Source organism: Sminthopsis crassicaudata, chromosome 3, assembly GCF_048593235.1.
Source record: "Sminthopsis crassicaudata isolate SCR6 chromosome 3, ASM4859323v1, whole genome shotgun sequence".
Lineage (NCBI taxonomy): Eukaryota > Metazoa > Chordata > Mammalia > Dasyuromorphia > Dasyuridae > Sminthopsis > Sminthopsis crassicaudata.
Window position 1 is genome coordinate 529128840 of NC_133619.1, and position 20319 is coordinate 529149158.

General features: G+C 33.1%; 1 protein-coding gene across 2 annotated transcripts in view; it reads left to right on the forward strand.

Annotated features, from left to right (window-relative positions):
- NPAT (nuclear protein, coactivator of histone transcription) overlaps positions 1-20319 on the forward strand; it is a 52138-nt gene that overhangs the window by 6832 nt on the left and 24987 nt on the right. The window contains exons 2-7 of one of the 2 annotated variants that reach the window (XM_074304332.1): positions 4094-4212; positions 10753-10813; positions 12598-12670; positions 14088-14128; positions 15531-15749; positions 17019-17103. In XM_074304332.1, the coding sequence (XP_074160433.1) occupies positions 4094-4212; positions 10753-10813; positions 12598-12670; positions 14088-14128; positions 15531-15749; positions 17019-17103 (598 nt within the window). Of the gene's footprint in view, positions 1-4093; positions 4213-10752; positions 10814-12597; positions 12671-14087; positions 14149-15530; positions 15750-17018; positions 17104-20319 lie in introns of both variants that reach the window. The other variant, XM_074304331.1, reaches the window with a different exon arrangement.

The following is a 20319-nucleotide window of genomic DNA, read 5'->3' on the forward strand; positions in this document are numbered from 1 at the left end:
TAGCCAGGGGTAAAGTGTAACAGAAATGAGTCAAACTAGCAGAGGAAGTGTAGTTAAAATGAGTAACTCTTGGGTTTAGGACAGTAAGGGAAGAAAGTGAATTCTGAGCAAGGACAGTCATGTGAGGAAATATTTGGAGGGATGGGGGGGCTTTCTGAATGAGTTCCTATAGTTGTAGTCTAAGGAGACTGAAGAATGTGCAACAGGACTTTTTCATCCCTTCTCAAATTTCCCATGGCTCCTCTCCTCCTTCCACTTTCTCAGCTGAGAACTTTGCTTCATTTTACAGGGGGGAAAAGCCCACCTTAAATTTTCTTTCTATATCCAGCCATTCTAATGCCTTATTCCACTCTCTCCTTCACTCTTGTCTTATAATGAAATACCTTTACCAGTGTTAACCTCTGGCTTATATGTTTCACATTCCATCCCTTCTCCAAAAAATGCTCCCTCTGTCATCTCTAATATTTATTTTCAATAACTCCCTCACTATTGGTTCATTTCCTACTTCCTACAAACATGCTCATTTCTCTTCTATTTTGAAAAAACCCTCACTTGACTCTGCCATCCCCACTACATCCTACATCTCTTCTACTCTTGATGTTTATAGATAAATTTCTCAAAAATATTGTCTATAATTGGTGCCTTTCTCTCCTCCCTCTCATCTTAATCTTTAACAATAAGGCATTCCTGCCTCTTAGTTGCCATTACTCTTTCCTCATTCTCCTTGACCTTACTGTAATTTCAATACCATTAATTATGCTTTCTTTCTTAAACTTTCTTCTCTCTAGATTTTTTTCTTATTTCCCGGTTTTCCTCCTACTTAATATGACTGCTTCTTCTCTCTTTTGCTGAATCCTCCTCCAGATTATGTTCCCTAATCATAGAGATCTCCTTTGAGGGTTTTGTCCTGAGCCCTCTTCTCTCCCTCTTCTATTGTTACTTCACTTTATGATTTCATCAACTTCCTTAGATTTAATTATCATCTCTATGCTGATGATTCTCAAAACGATCTATCTTGCCACAAACTCTCCTAAACTGTAGCCTTAAGCATCTCCAACTGCTTTGCAGATATCCCAAAGTAAATATCCAATAGATATCTTAAATTCAACATTTCCACGAGTAAACTGTTATTTTCTTTTCCAACATACACACCCTTCCTCACCTATCTTCCCTGTTATGATGTGTGGGGTATTCACGGAAGATTAGCATCTCAGTTGTGAAAACTTGCCATGCCCTTTCAGGGCTGATCTTTGGTATACCTGCTTCAGTTGCCATAGAACACTTAAAATCTGGTCAGACATCAAAGATGTGAAAGGCATTCACTGTATCTAGAGACCATTATCAATCATGACTTTTACCTTGCCATTAGACTTTGATGTAAGAGAGAAGGGACTGGTGACATTGTATAATTCTGTTTCAATTAAATCCATTTCATGAACATGTCATGACAACATCCTATGATATGGATTTTCTTCAGAAAGCTGGAAGAACAAGAGAACAGCACCTTCTCCTCAGTCCCTTACGCTCACAACCTAATAATTGTCCTGGACTTCTCACTCTCTGGGGATGTTTCTCTCTGACTATTCCCCAATGCACTGGAATTCTGTGCCTGGAATGTTCTCCTTTCTCTGTTCTGATCACTGACCTCCCTAGCTTCCTTTAATGTCTCAACTCAAATCTTGTCTTCTATATATTACATTGTATATATATATTTTTGCATGTTACCTTCCCTATCAACTTGTAAGCTCCTTGCTTAAAGGAGCAGGCATCCCTCAGGGCAGTACCACGTTTGACTAAAAGGAATCAAGAGTCCTTATAGGTATGGACCAGAATGCAAAACAGTAGAGGAATGCCACATGTCTGCCCAGATGACACACTTTCGAAGCACTAAAAAGTTCTAAACCTCCAAAACTAGCTTTGAAAAAATCTCAAGCTTGGGGTAGTCTCCCTGTCTATCTGTTCCCTCACCCCTCCCCAGCCCTCATTCCCTTCTCCTAGGAACAGATCCTAACTTGAATATAAAATTTAAAGTCAAGAAATAGGCTGGAAAAATGAGCACACAATAAAAAAGAACTTGATCAGTATATACTATTGTAATATCAGGGAAGATCAATGCACAAAATGCCTACAAGTGAAGCTGGAGGCAGAGAGGTGAGGGGAGTTGAGATGAACTGGCCATACGCCCAACAAGAATTCCTAGAAGAGCTAAGAAATGATTTTCAAAACAGATAACAGTGGTGAAGACGGTGGAAAAATGGAAAAAGGAGTGAGAGAGATGCAAGGAAATCATGAAAAAACTTGATAAGAGAAGCATAAAAAGTACTGGAGAAAATAACACCTTAAAAAATTGGCCTAATGGAAAAAAAAGCACACAATTTCACTGGTGAAATTAACTCATTAAAAGTAGAAATGATCAAATAGAAAAAGGTATAAAAGTTCACTGAAGAAAATAATTCCTTAGGAATTAGAATGGGCAAATAGAAGCTAAAACTCCATTACATCAAGAAAGAATAAAACAAGGGCAGCTGAGGGGATGTAGCAATAGAGCAGTCAGGCAGACCCAAGTTCAAATTTTGACATCAGATACTAGTAGTATGGCCCTAGGTACACTGAGAAGAAAAAGAGTGTCTCATCAGAAAAACAGCTACCCGGGAAAATAAATGAGGGAGAAATAATTAAGAATTATCACACAGTATATGTCCAGTAGGCAGAGTATTGCTTCTCCAGACAGTTTACAATCACTATAGGGGTGGGGTGAGGAATATAATCATATAGGGAAGCATTCAAAAGAATATTGGAATGTTGCCTTCAAGTTCAGGTCCTTTTAAAAGGTATCGTGTTTTTGGTATGTATTTGTACTCCTCTATATTCCTTAGGTGTTTTCCTTCTTCATTTATGGGCTTGTATGAATCCTTTGTGTCTTAATTTTTCTGTGACATGAAATAATGTCCTCTATCTCTACATACATTTAGTATTTTTGTGGGAGTTGTGTATCTTGCTACACTCATATCATACATACATATGTATGCACATATGTGTATATGCATATAAGTGCATTTCAGACACACAGAGTACATGTGCAGTTGTCTTCCCAATTAGAACATGACTTTCTTGAGAGCCAGGCTTTTTTATTTATTTGGGATGGGGGGGAGTCTCCTCAGTTCTCAACAAGGGAACCAGTGGTATGTAGTAAATGCACAAAGACTTAACTTAATTTAACTAATTTCATAAATATAGGAAACTTCCCTTTATAAAAAAAAAATTTCACAGGCAGATACGTAAATGAGACAAACATTTCATAATGAGGATTTCTGATTTATTTATAAAATACGGTAATGAAAAATATAACAAATTTGTAAGCAATTGTAAACAAATGAGGGGTTATAGGTATATGTTATACGTAATGTGTTGGCTTATGCATCTTTGTTTTAAAAGAGTTTTGTGGGAGTGTGGTGAAGGTGGTAGTTATTTGAAAGTGGCAGTGATGTAAAAATCATCAATAAAGTTCAGATTTTTTAAATGCTTGTTGATTTGGGGTTGAAAGTAAAGAAAATATTACTGTTGTAATTCTTTGATATAAATTATACATATAATATTGATTCTTTTACAGACTTTGTGAGAATTTTTTTTTCCTCCAAGAACACACACACATTTTTCATATTTTATTTTCTGATGCAGTTTTTTGAATATATATTCTTTTACTCTTTAAGTTCTGTTATGATAAAAGGCTATGCCTTGGATATGCTTTGTCTTACTCTAGCTTACTGTAATTTATTTTATCCAATGAGCATTTAATATATCTTCAGTTTGTTAAGTTTATACTAAATTTAGAAAGGAAAACTTCACAATGTTTATAGCTATATTCCACAGATAAGCTTCTAGATTGTCATTTCTCTGTATGCTATGGGATTTTTATTAAATTCTGCAATTTTATTTGCTATTTCTATGTATTGTATTTAATGAATATAAAGTTAATCTGGAAGTATTGAATTGCTTCATTTTATTTCGTCTGATTAAAGTATAATTTGAACGTGATAGCTAATCTGTTTTGTGTGTGTTTGTGTGTGTGTGTGTGTGTGTTTGTCTTATTTAGGCTATTTACAACAAGAAAACCTCATCTCTACCTGCCAAACTTTCATTTTAGAAAGTTCAAATTTAAAGGAATATGCGGAACATTATACAGATGAAGGTTTTATTCCAGCCTGCTTGCTGGTGAGTCATTTGATTTAACACTAAAACATTTTAAAGGCCAAGTTTTATCTTAAAATTTCTTAAGTCAATGAAATCATCAGTTTTGGGAAGTTATCTGATTGGTTTTTTAGTCTCATTTTCCAGAGGCTCTGTAATCTCATCAGTATGGGTAATGAGTCAAATGATAACCATAACAATCTCCACATCTGACCATCATGTTCTGCTCTTGTCCATGATCTCCTCAAAAATTACCATGGGATGCTACCCAATTTACTTAGAGACAACATGTGGATAACCAATGGCACATTCAGGCTGTCTATTGATTACACCTTATTTTTCTTATGTGACCAATCACATAAAATGTTTTTCAAACAATAAGTTTTTCTTATTTCATCTTTTATGTGATTTTTTTCCTACATAATTTCTTATGTATAATGTGTCACAACTTGGTCATGCCCACCCCACATACCTACCTCCCTTTTGCCTTTAGTAATCTTCATTTTCATTCTTTAGAGATTATGTTGTTCAGCTACATCACTGGAAAAATATTGGTATTATAAAAGGACTTTTGTTTCTAATGGAAGCTAGTCATCTGCAAGCTCTTGGCCTCTCATTTCTTACTCCTGACTCCTCCAGGTCTTTATTTATTTATTTATTTATTTATTTTAACTTTTTTTTTTTTTTCCAGATCTTTATTTTGAGAGATATTTCACTTGATGTTGACTTAATTACTATATAGAGTTTACTATATCAATGAAGATTTGTGAAGTCCAGGTTAGCTTGCTGGAGGCCTAAGAATCAGCTGGAATCAGGATAAACAAAAGTCCTTGGTCTTTAGGGGGAGAAGTGAAGGGAATAGACAAAACTACCACAAACTCTCCACCAATTTCCTTTCTCTTTGTTCTCCTCCAAAGTGATTCTGGCTTGTCTTACTCCACCCCCTAATCCCTCCTACAGTTATCTTTATACACCAGAAAATTGAGCCAGCAGGGAATAGTGAGAAGGGCCATTTTTCCAAGCATATACTACTAGAGTATTGTCGGTAAGTGCTCGGTTGTCTGATTCCAGTGCACCTATTCAGAGTTTCGGCCCTTTACAAAGATTGGCATCTGCCTCAATTTATAGTTTTATCAAGGGTCAATGAAAGGTTCGGTGACCTACCCAGAATCTCTTAACCAATATGTTTCAGAGCCAGGACTTTAAACCAGGTCTTCCTTACACTGAGGCTAATTCTCTTTTATTACCTCATAATGCTTTGTCTATTAAAATATGTTGATTAATTTGAAAGTTGTCTTCATCTCTTCGTAAAATTTCTTTACATTTTCTGCAATCAGTGTTAAGTATGAGCTACAGTTATTTTCATGGTTATTTGCAAATACTATTTTTGTACAGTATAATCCACAATGCACAGATGTCTTAAGATTGTGTGAATGGCTTCCTCAAGAACAAGAATCTCATTTAAGTATCCAATGCTAATTAATGTTTATACATAATTTAAAAACTGATTTTCTTAAGTACCTCCTGCCCCTTTCTACCCATTGCTCTTTCACCTTTATTTTAGAAGTGGAAGAAAGTTAAACAGAACTATAAAGCATTTTGTGTGTGTGTGTTTTTTTTTTTTTTAATTGTTGTTGTTGTTTCATGATTGTTAAGGCCAAAAAATTTGTTACCAAATCAACCTACTGGTGAGTCTTACATTCTTAACTGGATGATCTTTAGAAAATATGTACAGCTAGTATCATACTTAAAGCATATACTTAGGGAAACTAGAGTTAACATCATATAGTTTATGCTAGATACTTGTGCATTTCAAAAAACCAGTAAGAGACCAGGTATTCTTACCACACACTCTTCTTGTAAAGTCTGTCCTTTGACAGCTGTGTCTCTGCCTCATTCTTTAGAAAGTTACTTCAAAATGGTGCCTCCATGATTTTTTTCTCTTATGACTCTCACATGTGAACAGCATCAGACAGCTACTTAGGCTTTGTAGCCATCAGATTTTTTTCTAACTGGTGTTTGTTTCTAAAGGTATCATTTTTTGTGTTAATTGAATATATTCCCAATAGGTAATAGTAAAATTGCCCAAGATACCAAATGGCATATCTTTATAAACCCAAGAATCTTATACATAGAAACATAGGATCATAAATTTAGTGTCAGAAGGAAACTTGAGATCATCTGTTCCAACTCCTTATCTTACACAAGAAGAATTTGAGGCTCAGAGCGGTGAAAAAAAGTCACTAGTAAATAATAGAAGTGAGATTCAAACCAAATACAATACTTTTTCCACTAAGCTACATTAGTGAGACTCCTCTCATTCACTTATGCTTCTAATACACTTATGCCACAATAATGGATATTATACATAATAATTCATAATCTTTTTTGAAAAAGGTGTGTAAATCTATTAAGTAGTGAAGATATACCAAAGAGAAATGTATTAGAACTAAAACTTAGGAAAAGAGGATGATATCATACACACAATGTTAAGGACATACATAAAGACTACAGCTAGATTTGGAAAGTACCTCTGGAAAAATAAAACAAAGCAATAAAAGTGCTTTTCCTGGTATCTCATTAAATTATTCTTACTCTGCCTTCCCCATCTATTGTATCTTCAAGAATCCTCTCTTGTATATATAGCTTGCTTCTCTTTATCTTAGACTTCTGTTCCTTCCATCTTCTGGCACTTGGGAAGACCTGGGTTTCCCTTTCACTTCTTGCCAAAAAAATTAAAAAGACACTATATCTCTGTTATCCTTTCCAGTGCTTGTTGTATTTTCTCTTTGTGGCACCCTCTCCTCCCAACCCAGCACAGTAATTCTAGAATGGGAATTGGCCAAGTCCCACTCAATCCATATTCTGGTCGCAATTATATTCTTGCTACCAAGTCACTCTCTTTCCTTTGTAAAGGAGTCTGTACCTAGCCAACGGTTCTCTCTACACTATTCTATAAAAAATTATACATATTGCTGTTACTCAAACTAACTTCCCAATTTCTCAGTCTTTTCAACTCCCATGACCTAATCCTTTAAAAAAAAAAAAAATTGCAGGTTGATTTCAGAAAAGTCTGGAAAGACTTTCATAAACTGATCCTGAGTGAAGTAAGCAGAACCAGGAGAAAATTGGACACATTAAGAGCTCGATTATGTGATAATCAACTGTGATGGATTTGGCTCTTCTTGGCAATAGTGATCTAAGAAAATTCCAATAGACTTGAGATAGAAAATACCATTTGCATTATGAGAGAAAATTATAGAGACTGAATGCTAATTGAAGCATACTATTTTCACCTCCTTTTTTTTTTGTTTGTTTGCTTTTTCTCTCTGAAGGTTTTTCCTTTTTGTTCTGATTTTTCTTTCATAACATGACTAGAATAGAAATATGTTTAAAATGATTGTACATGTATAACCTATATCAGATTGCCAGCTGTCACAGGGAAAAGGGAGGAGAGACAAGTCAAAATCATGTTGAAAACTATCTTTAAATGTAATTGGAAAAATAAGATACTTTTGAGGGGGAAAAAATATTTTTCCTCAGTTACATGTAAAGATAAGTTTTAACATTTTTAAAAATTTTTTGAGTTCTAAATTTGCCTTTTCTTTTCCTCATCTTCCCTTCCCCTGAGATAGTAAGCAGTTTGATATAGATTATATGTGTTCAATCATGCAAAATTTATTACCATACTAGTCATGTTGTAAAAGAAGACACAGATTCAGAGGAAGAAAACCCATGGGGGAAAAAAATAGAAAATGAAAAACAGTATTCTTCATTCTGTGTTCAGAGTCTATCAGTTCTTTTTAGGAGGGTAAATAGCCTTTTTCATCAGTAATCTTTTGGAATTGCCCATGACCTAATCCTTTATCCCATTGACATACAAAGACAGTCCCACTCTTGAAATTTTTTTTTTTAATCTCTCACAAGTTTTCTACTTCTATAACTTCTTACGAGTCCAATTATCTTTATCCTTCAGTTCTTCTAAATTTCTTTTTCTCTTCATCATGATTTTTCATTACTTCAAAAGCTCAGTACTCTTCAGCTTCACTTTTTTCCTGTTCTCAGACTCTATAGTTAACCAGTTCAATGTTACAATCATCTGCTCCCAAACCCTTTACTTCTGCATTCACTCCTGCTCATGTTGCTACCAGATGCTGCTAATGGAAGTTGTGACAACTTAGATTACTACTACAAATTCATGTTACCTTATCGTTACTACAGCAAGATCATTTTCTTCCCTAATTAATTTTGTTAGTCTCAATAACTGTTTCAAACTTTTCAAGTCTTCCGCTCTTCAATTTCCTACTACACTTTCAGCAGAAAACCCCACTTTATAAAGGAATAGAGGTTAATTCTTCTTTGTTGTATATCTGAAAACCACCTTCTTTACTAAAGTAAAATCTATGATTGAGATGTGGTTCTTTTCACCAAGGTCAATTTCTCCACTTGTAATTTTGATCCCACCTCCTCCCATTCTTCTAACTTATGACTTCTACAATATTTTTCCTTACATACTTGCTCATTTTCTACTGACTCAAATATGTGTAAAACAAAGGAAAAATCTTCCTTTTGCCATCTCCTTAAGTTATCATTTATAACATTCTTTTCCTTTTATAGTCAGACTTCTAGAAAAAGCCAAATGGATTCTGAGTCTCAATTTTCTTTCCTCTAATTTTCAACCCCTTGCAATCTGACTTCCTAAATTATTACTTACTCAACTACCATGTCTCACATTGCCAATAACCTCTTAATTATAACATGATAGATATCCTTTTGTCAGTCTTCATCCTTTTTTATTTCTTTGTAGGATTTGACATCTTAATCCCCTTCACTTTTTGGATACTTTCTCTTGAGTCTTTTTTAAAATACTGCTTTCTCTTGGTTCAACCAATCACTTACTGAATAATAATCTATATCTTGCTTCTTAACTGGGTATGCTTCTTCCAAGACTCTGTCATAGGCACCCTGGTCTCTAAACTCTTTTAATTACTTTTATCAGTTCCCACTAGAGCAATTATTGTTATGAGGGTGACTCCCAATTCTGTGTATCTAGCTCTAGACATTTAAACAGATCTCATTATCTTTTTTCTAATAACCTTCTCCTTTCAGAAAATCCACTATTTCATTCTCTAAAATTCACAACTTTGAAGTCATTCTCAAATCCCCATGCTCCCTCAACCTTTATAGCCAGTCTGTAACCAAAACTTATCAATTCCATTCCACATTTCTTAAAACAGCCTTTTCTCTGTTCACATGGAAACCATCTTAGTTCAGATCCTTATCCTTTCCATCTCATATTATTATAATAGCCTCCTAACTGATCAGTACATCTGCTAAAGTGTAGGTTTAACCATGTGAAACCTCCCTTCCCCTTTTGAATAAGGACCAGTGAATTTAACCTTTGCCTCTTGGATAAAATATAAATACCTCTTTGAGGCATTTAAATCCCTTCACAACATGAATCTAACCTACTTTTTTAGTCATATCTATGACACATTCTTTAGTCTCATCACTGGTCAAAAATCACCTCTTCCTTGTTCCTCACACAAAACAATTAATTACTTTTTTCTGTGCCTTGCACATCCTGATTACTATACATGCCTAGAATTCACTCCTTTCTCGATTCTGCCTCTTGGAATTATTGAATGCTTTTGTTTGTTTGTTTCATCTTGAAATTTTCAACTTGCATTGAAAAGTTCAACTCACATTCTATTTCCTACATAAAGCTTTTACCTAATGTTTTTCCTCCCAACTTCTTGTGTGTGCTCTCCCTATCCAAAAATTTAATCTTGTTTTTACTTTGTATATATTTGTTTATTACATGGTAAAACTGCATTTTAGTTATAAATCTACCAGAAACATTTTCATTTCATATTCTATGTCCAAGTCATTTTCTAGCCTAAATCTTTCCAAGATTTATCATCTTTCAGTAAGCATTTATTAAGCACTTACTGTGTGCCAGTAACTTTGCTAAGCACTGAAAATACAAAGAAAGTCAAAAAATAGTCCCTGTGTATTACAATCTAATGGTAGGATAGAGTTATACAAGAAACTATGCACAAACTATATACAAAATAAATGGGAAATAACCAACATAGGCAAGTCACTAGAACTAAGATAGATTAAAGAATACTTCTTGTAAAAGTAAGATTTCATTGGAAAGCATTCCAAAAGTAACCCTTACTCACTTTTTCCATTCTTATATTTAATTGCCTGGGATATAGTTGTAGGTGAATTAAAAATACCCATAATAAAAGGACAAAGTACCAATTTTGAGCAATTGTTTTGTCTGGAGCTCTTCTTATTATCGGGTCATAAATTAGCATTCTTAACTCCAGATCAGACTCCCATAGTTAGAAAATGGCCCTTAGGGGGCCTCTTCTTTAGATTCACCTGGATTTGGTTTTTCCATAAGCCTTATTTGTTTTTTTTTCCCTAAAAGCTGGCCAGCACTCCTACATTTTAATATAATAATCTGGGTGAATGTTATGGAAGTATGAAAGATTATTAGTGCTGATATGTCTTAACAATGATAATAAACTAATCTTTTTTTTTCCTTTCCAGTCTTTATTTGGAAAAAATTTGACAACAATTTTGAATGAATATGTAACTATGAAAGCAAAAGGTAGGAATTTTGAATGAATGGAAAAGTTTAGAATTTCTTCTGTTTGCAGAGTATTTGCTTTATTAAAAGTCATTTATTTTGCCTGGCACAGTGGATAGACAGCTAGAATCAGGAATCAGGAAGACCTGAACCAAGTCTTGAATCTTAACATCAACTGATTGTATGACTCTGAGTAACTCCTTTAATCTTTCAGTGTTCCAAGCAGTTCTTTAAAAAACTATTAAGTTGCATGTGATCCTGTCTGCATTGGTACAGGAAGTTTATTCCTTGAAGTTCCTTATATCAATGAAATCACAATTCAAGTCCAAATAAATAAATAATATATTTCAATTAAAAACAACAACAACTGCTGAGTAGTGAATAGAGCACCAGCCCTGAACTGAAGTCAGGAGGACCTGAATTCAACTGGGGTCTCAGAGGCTGAATACTTTCTAGCTTTGTGACCTTGGGCAAGTCACTTAACCCCAATTACCTTACAAAAAAAAAAAGGCAAAAAAACCTGAAGGGGGTGGAACAGTAATTTGCTTGATAAGCTATGAAGGGAAATTCTGCATGATGAAAAAATGTGTTAAAGTAGGTCATTGATTGATTTTTTTTTTTCTCCTGAGGCATTTGGGATCAAGTGACTTATCTAGGGTCACACAACTAGGAAGTGTTAAGTATCTGAGCCCAGATTTGAACTCAGGTCCTCCTGACTTAAGGGCTGGTACTCTATGTACTATGCCACCTACATGCCCCTTGATTTTTTTTTTTTTTTTTTTTTTAATTTTAAAACAAAAATTTTAATTTGCTTCTATAATTTGGTCAACTCATCCTACAGAGAGTGAGGACCTCAAGGAGATTTTAGTTCAGTTCTCCAGAATATAAATTCTAGGCTGTTTACCTTAATCAGTATCCTGAAATAGCAATTTATATCTTGCAGTAACCTGTGGAACTTAAGCTAACTAGATAAAGATTTGGGAAAGAAAATTTTTATATATTTTTTTTTGGGGGGGGTTTCTCCTCTGAGAGGAGAAATAAGCCTAGAAACCAGAATGTTATGGGAAGTATTCAAGATCTGGTCTCCCATCAACTCTTTTAAGTCAATATCTTATAGAAAAGATGTCAGCCTACATTAATTTAGGCAGTGTCCAATCTGGGGAGTTTCTTATACCAATGAAATCACAAATCTAGTCCCTCTTTCTCTTAAATGCTTATAACTTTTTTATTTAATTTATTTTTTAAAAGAGACAGGATATAACATAATGACAAGTTCACTAAATTTAGAATAAGGAAAACCTCAATTCAAAAGAACTACTGCTTTAGGCTCTTAACAACTTTGTGAGCCTGGGCAAGTCACTGCTCAGTAAGCTTAAGTTTTCTCATCCAGAAAAAGAGGTTAATAACATTACCTTGCTTTATAAAATTATTGTGAAGATCAAATGGGATAATGTATACGAAGCGCTACATAAGTTTCCAACTGTAGTTAAGCCTAATACATGAAGCATCCAAAAACATTAAGATAATTTCTTTTACATAAGCTGAGAATTTTATTAGTTTTGTTTTTGGAAACATTACAACTTTATGGAAAAGACCAGTCTTTTAAGTGTGTCATAAAATAAATTCAACATAACTTTGCAGTCATCCCTAAAGCTGGCTTTTCTTTTGAGTTACTTTTCATGATATTATCAAAGCAGAAACTAGACATTTTGTTTACTTATTTTAAAACTCTTGACTTATATTCAAACTGAAAATTGAATTGTCTTTTAGAGACTTAATTAAGGAATGTTTCTCCTATATTTTAGAAACAACAAATGATGTCCCAGCAATGATGTCATCTCTATGGAAGAAATTAGACCATACACTTTCTCAAATCAGGTAACAAACATAGGATCATGAAATGCTTAATAATTCCAAAAGTAAAATCAGTTCAGGTCTTAATGTCAATGAAACCTATATAGTACAGCTTTTATAGAATTGTTCAAAGAGAGGATCTGGTATACTAAAACATAGGGATATTAATTTCTGTAACTTTCATTTAAAGATATGGCTTTTTAATTTAATTTACTAGGAAAATTTTAAGCTAAAATGAACTTTAGGTCTAGAATGATAACTTTTTTGACAGTTGAGAAAATCCAGGCATTAAGAATCAAAGGCTTTCCCATAGTTGCCCATAGACTTACGTAGGCACTAGCAAAAATTAAATCTTCTAACTCCCTATCATCTACTATGCCAGGATACCTTTCCTTTTTTGAAATCAGAAGAATGTTTTTATTTATTATTGTTATTATTTTATCATCATCATCATTTTGCCATCTTTGTGGAGAAATATTTCATATGCCCAAGGGCACCTTTGGTTATTTTATTCTTTCATATATAAGATACTTACCTTTTCCTAAGTTACAAAAAATGTGGAGAGCCCTCTCTGGCAAATGTCAAGACTTGAATGGAATACTCAGTTTCAGCTAGAGAAATAATATAGATACAGAACTACAGGCTTCTTACCAAATAGGATAAGACTTTTTAGTTCATGGCTTGTTTCAAATGACACAGAATTATAGAAAAAAGCCTCTTCATGTGGGATAGGTTGAATTTATTTAACTAGTTGGTCTTTTATATCTACCTGGCAAAATACAGGTTATATTGGCTTTATTGATTTCAGCTTTTTATTCATTTGATAAAATAAGGAAATGATTTAGCTTTTATTTGTGGATGCTAACACAAATTTTTCTTATTGTACATCATGAAAATTTCAGAGCTCATTGGGGCAGTGTCCCCACTCTATAAGTCACATGTTTATAACACTGTAAGATCCTTAAAACACTTTCCTTGTAACAGTTCTGTGAGAAGTAATAATACAAGCATCCTGAATCTATAGATGAAAATAAACCCAAGAGAGTCATATATTCAGGTTTCCATTCCAAACCCTTACACAACTCTTCTCATGCCCCATTGCCCACTTTCCTTCACCCCCACAAAGACATCAAAGAATAGCATGGTATAAAAGAAGGAATTTATTTGAAAACACTTTTTCTGTGTGACACTTTTTTTAGAAATCCTAAAGTAAATCTAAAATGTAAGCAGCAGCTATACCTCATCTTTAGTTTTTTAAATTAAAATTAAATTTATACATTCTGTCAAATTTTCCTGCCCCACAGAATATGCAAGAGACAGATGTAATCACTTTTTTGGCTAGACCTTTATTTCAAGTGTAACTGTACTTAAACCAAAATGTCATGTATACATGGAACATTTGCTAAGTTTTTTTTGATAACCACTTCATTGTATTTGGTAGGAGCATGCAGAGTTCCCCAGGGTTTGCTGCTAATCAGAGAGGTTCGTATTCAGCTTTTACAGTAAGTTCAAACAAATGCTGAGCAGAGCACTCTTAATTATGACTGATTATCTGGTCATTCTTTTCACTACAGAACAACTGTCCATGGACAGTGAGCCAGATTATATTAGGAAAATGGATAAAGTATTTTGAATGTAATATTTTCATTTAAAATGTTAAATATGTATATGCAGATACACACATACACAAACATTTTATTATTTGTTTCCTGCTTGCCACATTTAACAGTAAATGAAATAAAATTTTCATTCTTCACTCTCCCATACCTTTAAATATCAAAAGTTTGTAAATAAGCAGTATGAAATGGAGATTCATGGTTTCTTATAAAGTTTATTTTTTTTGTATTCTGCTCTGTGTATTAAATTGCTCTTTGTTATTTGATATTTTAAATTCAAGGTTTTTGGGTTTTTTTTTTTTTTTTTTTAATAATTTAAATCAAAAGTTTCTAAATCCAGGGAGTTTTATCAAAATGATCAACCCACCCTTTCCTATTAGTCCCATTGTTCATAACCTAGTACTACTATTTATTTGTATGCCTGCTTCTAGACTTATAGGTAGAATTATTACTTTTTTTGCTTAAATTCCTTTAGTGACATCTCCCTTTTACCCAGTGAGTAAAGTGGAAACTCTTTTGCCTGGCACTCAAGAATCTCCTTAAATTATTACTTCACTGCTTCTATACATTTATCTTATACTTCCCTCTAATAAAAGAGAACTACTTCGAATTCCCCATAAGTTGTGTTCACTCAACAACTTCTGTACCTTTGGGTTCATAATGTTTCCATGGGTTGTCTTTCCTATCCTTCTACCTCTCAAATCTCTTATCCTTTTAAGCCAAATTTGTATAACACACTCCTCTTCATTGACTAATATCCTTATTCAATACTCATATCTTACTTTATCCCAGTCGGACATCTCTAATAAAAATATGTAATATTTCTGTTAGTCATAAAAATATGTAATATTTCTGTTAGTCTTTGTTTATATATAACACCTCCCTACTATTAATGGTGGGAACAATATGATATCTGAACTTTATATCTCAGCCACACTGAGTGAGTACAGTTCAGCATACACAGTAAACACTAAATTATTAATTACTGATTTAAACTGAATCTCATAATATAAGAAAGGTTTTGTTGGAATTAATATGAAAAAAAAAGTTACAATAGAAACCTAAACTAAACAGGATAGAATTACATTTGTTTGTCTCTGCATTATAACATAAAACAAGTAGATAGATGTGCTTTTCTCCCCATGACTTCAGATGTACTGTATTAGATAATATATATTTTTTACATTTCCTAAGCCATTGTTTTATTAAGTTTTAAGGTTATTACCTGTAGGCTATCATTTATATTTTTAAAACATTCATCTTTTTAGCACGTACAAGAAGTGGAATTGCAGAGATGAAACGACAGCGCAAGTTTGCATCTCAGGCAGTTACCATCAACTCAGAGCTCTCATCTCTGCCTTATCAGACGGGACAATATCCTTCAACTCCTTTGGCAGCTACACAGGTCATCAGACCAATGAATCAAAATACAACTCAGTTTCGAACAAGTTCTGCTTTTGTTTCGCAGCCTCCTGACAACATTACCAGTGAGTTTCAATATTTTGTTTACTATCATTGATACAGTTCTGGTCTCATTATTCTCTGTGTGTAAATACCTAAATCATTTTTTGAAAATTACAACTTGCTATGTAATGATTAACTGATGGATTTAGCTCTTTTCGACATGTTATGAGGTGATTCAGGCCAATTCCAATATATTTGTGATGGAAAGCCATCTACATCTAGAAATAGGACCAGGGGGCCTGAATGTGGATCACAACATTGTATTTTCACCTTTTTTTTTTATTGTGGTTTGCTTGCTTTTTTTTCCTTTTTTTTTTTTTTTTTTTTTTTTCTTTTTGATCTGATTTTTCTTGTGCAGCATGATAAATGTGGAAATATGTTTAGAAGAATTGCACATGTTTAATCTATATTGAATTACTTGCTAACTAGGGGAGAGGGATGGGAGAAAAATTTGGAACACAAGGTTTTGCAAGGGTGAATGTTGAAAACTTTTTGTATGTATTTTGAAAATAAGCTATTAAAATGTTTAAAATTTAAAAAAAAGATTAAATAAAATAAAATTACTTGGTGGTTATCATGGGTAGAATTTATAGAAGAGGACTTTAATTGAAGTTCTGATTGTAGTTTTTAACTACCATATGTGAAAATAAAGTCGAAAATAATCTATCTGTTATGTAAAAAATAATAAATCTTACTAATGCCCTTTATAAAGAGATGTTTGGCATAGAAGACATAAATAGTACAATTAGATAGCATCAATTATGCAGGTGAATTATCAAGAATAGTGTATTCATTTTGAATTTGCTAGCTAGCTGAAGCTGTATGCAATTTTCTCTCCAATAACAATAATTGATAATCTTTCCTTAGAACTTTATAACTAAAATGATTTATTTTAATTTTTGCCTTAATGAAAAAATAATGCCATTTAATAAAGAATATGGGAAAAGGAGAGAGAAGCAGAACTTGCAGTTAAGGAAAACCTGGGGGGGGGGGGAACCTAGGTCCAGTTTGAGATGAAGAAAATTGGTTTAAAATATATATGAATCATCTCATTTGTAAATCTCCCTACATATTTCTTTTCTATGTAAAACAACATTATTCTTTCCTACATTTCTGTCTGTCCAATAGCAGAAGAGAAATTCTTAATATTCAAGGTAATCAAACTTTAAATTAATGCTTCATTTCTATAGTATCATTTATCCTTGAAGCTCAAATTTTTATATTATGCAACTTACTGGATTTTTAATGATTACTTTCAGTATTGAATGGGACTCTTTGTATTTTTTTCCTAGCTACAGATTCTTTACAGATTGTAGTGCCTGTACCTCAAGAACGAAAAATTCATTCCAGCTTAATGTCTCCTGGAAGACGAAAAAGGTAGGTACTATTTTTCTTTTTCTTTTTTTTTTTTTATAAGATGAGGCACTTATATCTAAAACAAAAAGGAGACACTGTGCTAAGATAATTGCATCCTGAATATACAAGGAGGACTGGGCCAACTTCCCAAGCCTCTTTATTAGAAAGACAATGATAAATAGATTGTATTATGTTTAGGGTTGAATAAAGCATTATATTCCTAGGATCCATGTCCCTATCCAATTAGATAGTAGAACAAAAAGCATCTTGATGATTGGGAAAAAATCCTGCTACATTCTGATGATCCTTTGATTAAAAAAGAATATATTCATCACTGTTTTTGTTGATGAGTCTCTCCAAACTTAATTGATGACATGCGTTGTTTCACTAGCCATATACTTAAAGTCTTAGGGCATGATAAAACCTGTAGAATTTATAGAATAGGACTTTAATTGAAGTTCTGAATCATATTCATTAGTTGAATATATTTGGAGTAATTTGTGGAATCATAGATTGAAAGTCAGTAGTTTTCCCTCCTTTTTTGTTTTGATTTTTAGCAAGTCAATGGTTTTTAAAAATTTAGATATTTTATTATTTTCTCAATTATATGTAAAAATAATTAACTTTATTTTTTTTAAAGTTTGAGTTCCAGATTCTCTGACACTATCTTTGTCCCATCCTCATCATTGAGAAGGCAAACAGTATGATAGGTGTTATGCATGTCAATTGTGTGAATATATTTCCATATTATTCATGTGAAAGAAAACATTTTAAATAATAATAATTTTTTTTTAATCTGCTTCAGTCTGCATTCCATTTCTATCAGTTTTTTCTCTGAAGATGGATAGCATTTTTCATCATTGATGCTTCAGAAATGTGTTAGAGCTTTGTATTGCTGGAAATAGCCAAATCACTCACAATTGCTGTTACTCTACAATTTTCTTCTGTTTCTATTCACTTCACTTTGCATCAATTTATGTAAGTTTTTCTGAAAGCATCCTGCTTATCACTCATAGCACAATAGTATTCCATCACAATCATAAACCACAACTTATTCAGCCATTCTCCAGTTGATGGTCAATCCCCTCAATTTTCAGTTCTTTCCTACTGCAAAAAGATGTAAATATTTTGCTCATGTAGGCCCTTTTCCCTTTTTTTGTTTAAATGTCTTTGGGATACAAACCATGTAATGACATTGTTAGGTCAAAAGAGATGCATAGTTTTATACTCTTAGGCATAGTTCCAAATTGTTCTATGGAATGATTGTATCAATTTACAACTCTGCTACTAATGCATTAGTGTCCCAATATACCCATATCTCCAGCATTTGTCATTTTCCTTTTCTATTATATTATTAGCCAAACTGATAATTGATATACTTCAGAATTGTTTTTATTTACTTTCTTTAATAGTGATTTAGATCAATTTTTTCCCCTTTTGACTAAAGATATATTTGCTTTCTTCATCTGAAAAGTACCTATTTGATATCCTTTCAACATTTGACAGATTTTGTGAGGCATTGGTCCACACCTACTTTCTGCAGTACTGTGTTTTGTTTTGTTTGTTTTTTTTTTTTTTTTGTTTTGTTTTGTTTTCAGTTTTTCCAGCTGTTTTTGTCATTTAGTAACTTCTTGTTCCAAAAGCTGGGGTCATTTAGGTTTAGCAAACACTAGGTTACTGTGGTCATTTACTATTGAGTCTTGTGCAGCTAATCTATTCCACTGATCTACCACTCTACTTCTTTGATGGTACCATATAGTTTTTATAATTACCAATTTATAAAAGTTTGAAAACTGATACTGTTAAACCACCTTTTTTCACTTTTTTTTTTTTTTTTTTTTTTTTTTTTCCATTGATTCCCATGATATTTTGAACATTTGTTCTTTCAGGTGAATTTTGTTGCAATTTTTTTTTCTGGTTTTTCTAATTTTTTATTTATATATCATTGAAGAGATTAATTTAGATAGAATTATTTTTATCGTATTGGCTTGGATTCCTCATGTGTTGTCTGCTGCTCTTGTGGTTTCCAGAATCCAGACACCTGTACCTGGAATTATCACTTCTTGTGAGCAGATGATGATGATACATGGAGAGTGAGAGGCAGTTGCTGTTCTCTGACCTCCCCACTGAGAGGTTGTTGCATTGTCTGACCTCTCTCCTCTTCCCTCTGCCTCTAATTTAATTCATTCCCAGACCACAAGTAATACCTGTGTCAGTAAAAGCTGCCCTGCAAAACTCTCTCAAGTGTCACAATCCATAGCTGCAGAGGCTCTTATACAATTGACTTGCACAGGCTCTCAGAGAATTGACCTGCCCTTTCACCTAGGAATGGTCCTTAATACTTATGAGCTATTGATATTCCAATTGCTGCTCTGACTATATGAAAAGTGTTTTTCATATAAAAAAAGTAATTTTATTCATATAGTTCCTGGGTTTGCCTTGACAGATAGACTCCCAAGTCTATTTTTATTGTTCATAGTTAAAGTAAATGGAATTTCTCTATTTATCTTTTGCTATTGCGTTTTGTTAGTAATATATTAAAATGCTGATGATTTATGTGATTTTATTTTTTACATCATGCAACTTTACTGAAGTTGTTAAATATTTCACCTAGTTTTTTAGTTCATTCTCTAGGATTCTTTAAATATACCATCATATCATCTGTCAAGAGTGATAATTTTATATCTTCGTTACCTATTTGAACTCCTTCAGTTTTTTGTTTTTTTTTCCCCTTCTCTTATTGCTATAGCTAGCATAATAGTGGTGATGATAGGAATCCTTGCTTTACGCAGACCTTATTGGAAAAGGTCTAGCTTATACTCATTACAGATGATCCTTGCTGACAACTTTAGAGAGATACTATTCCATTCCTATGCTTTCTGATGTTACTAAAAAAAACAAATTAGAATGAGTGTGATATTTTGTCAAAAATTTTCTCTGCATCTCTAGATAATTTTTGGTGGTTTTGTTATTAATATGGTCAGTAGTTTTTGAAATATTGAACCAGCCCTTCCTTCATGGCAAAAATCCCTCCATGATCATAATGTGATCTTTGGGATATATTGCTGTGATCTCCTTGCTGTTAAAATATTTATATCAGTATTCATTAGGGGAATTGGTCTATAATTCTTGTCTTTTTGCTTTTCCTGATTCAGGTATCAGTACTGTTTGTGTCACAAAGAATTTGGTAGCACTTCTTTTCAGCTATTTTTCCAAATGGTTTATGTAGTATTAGAA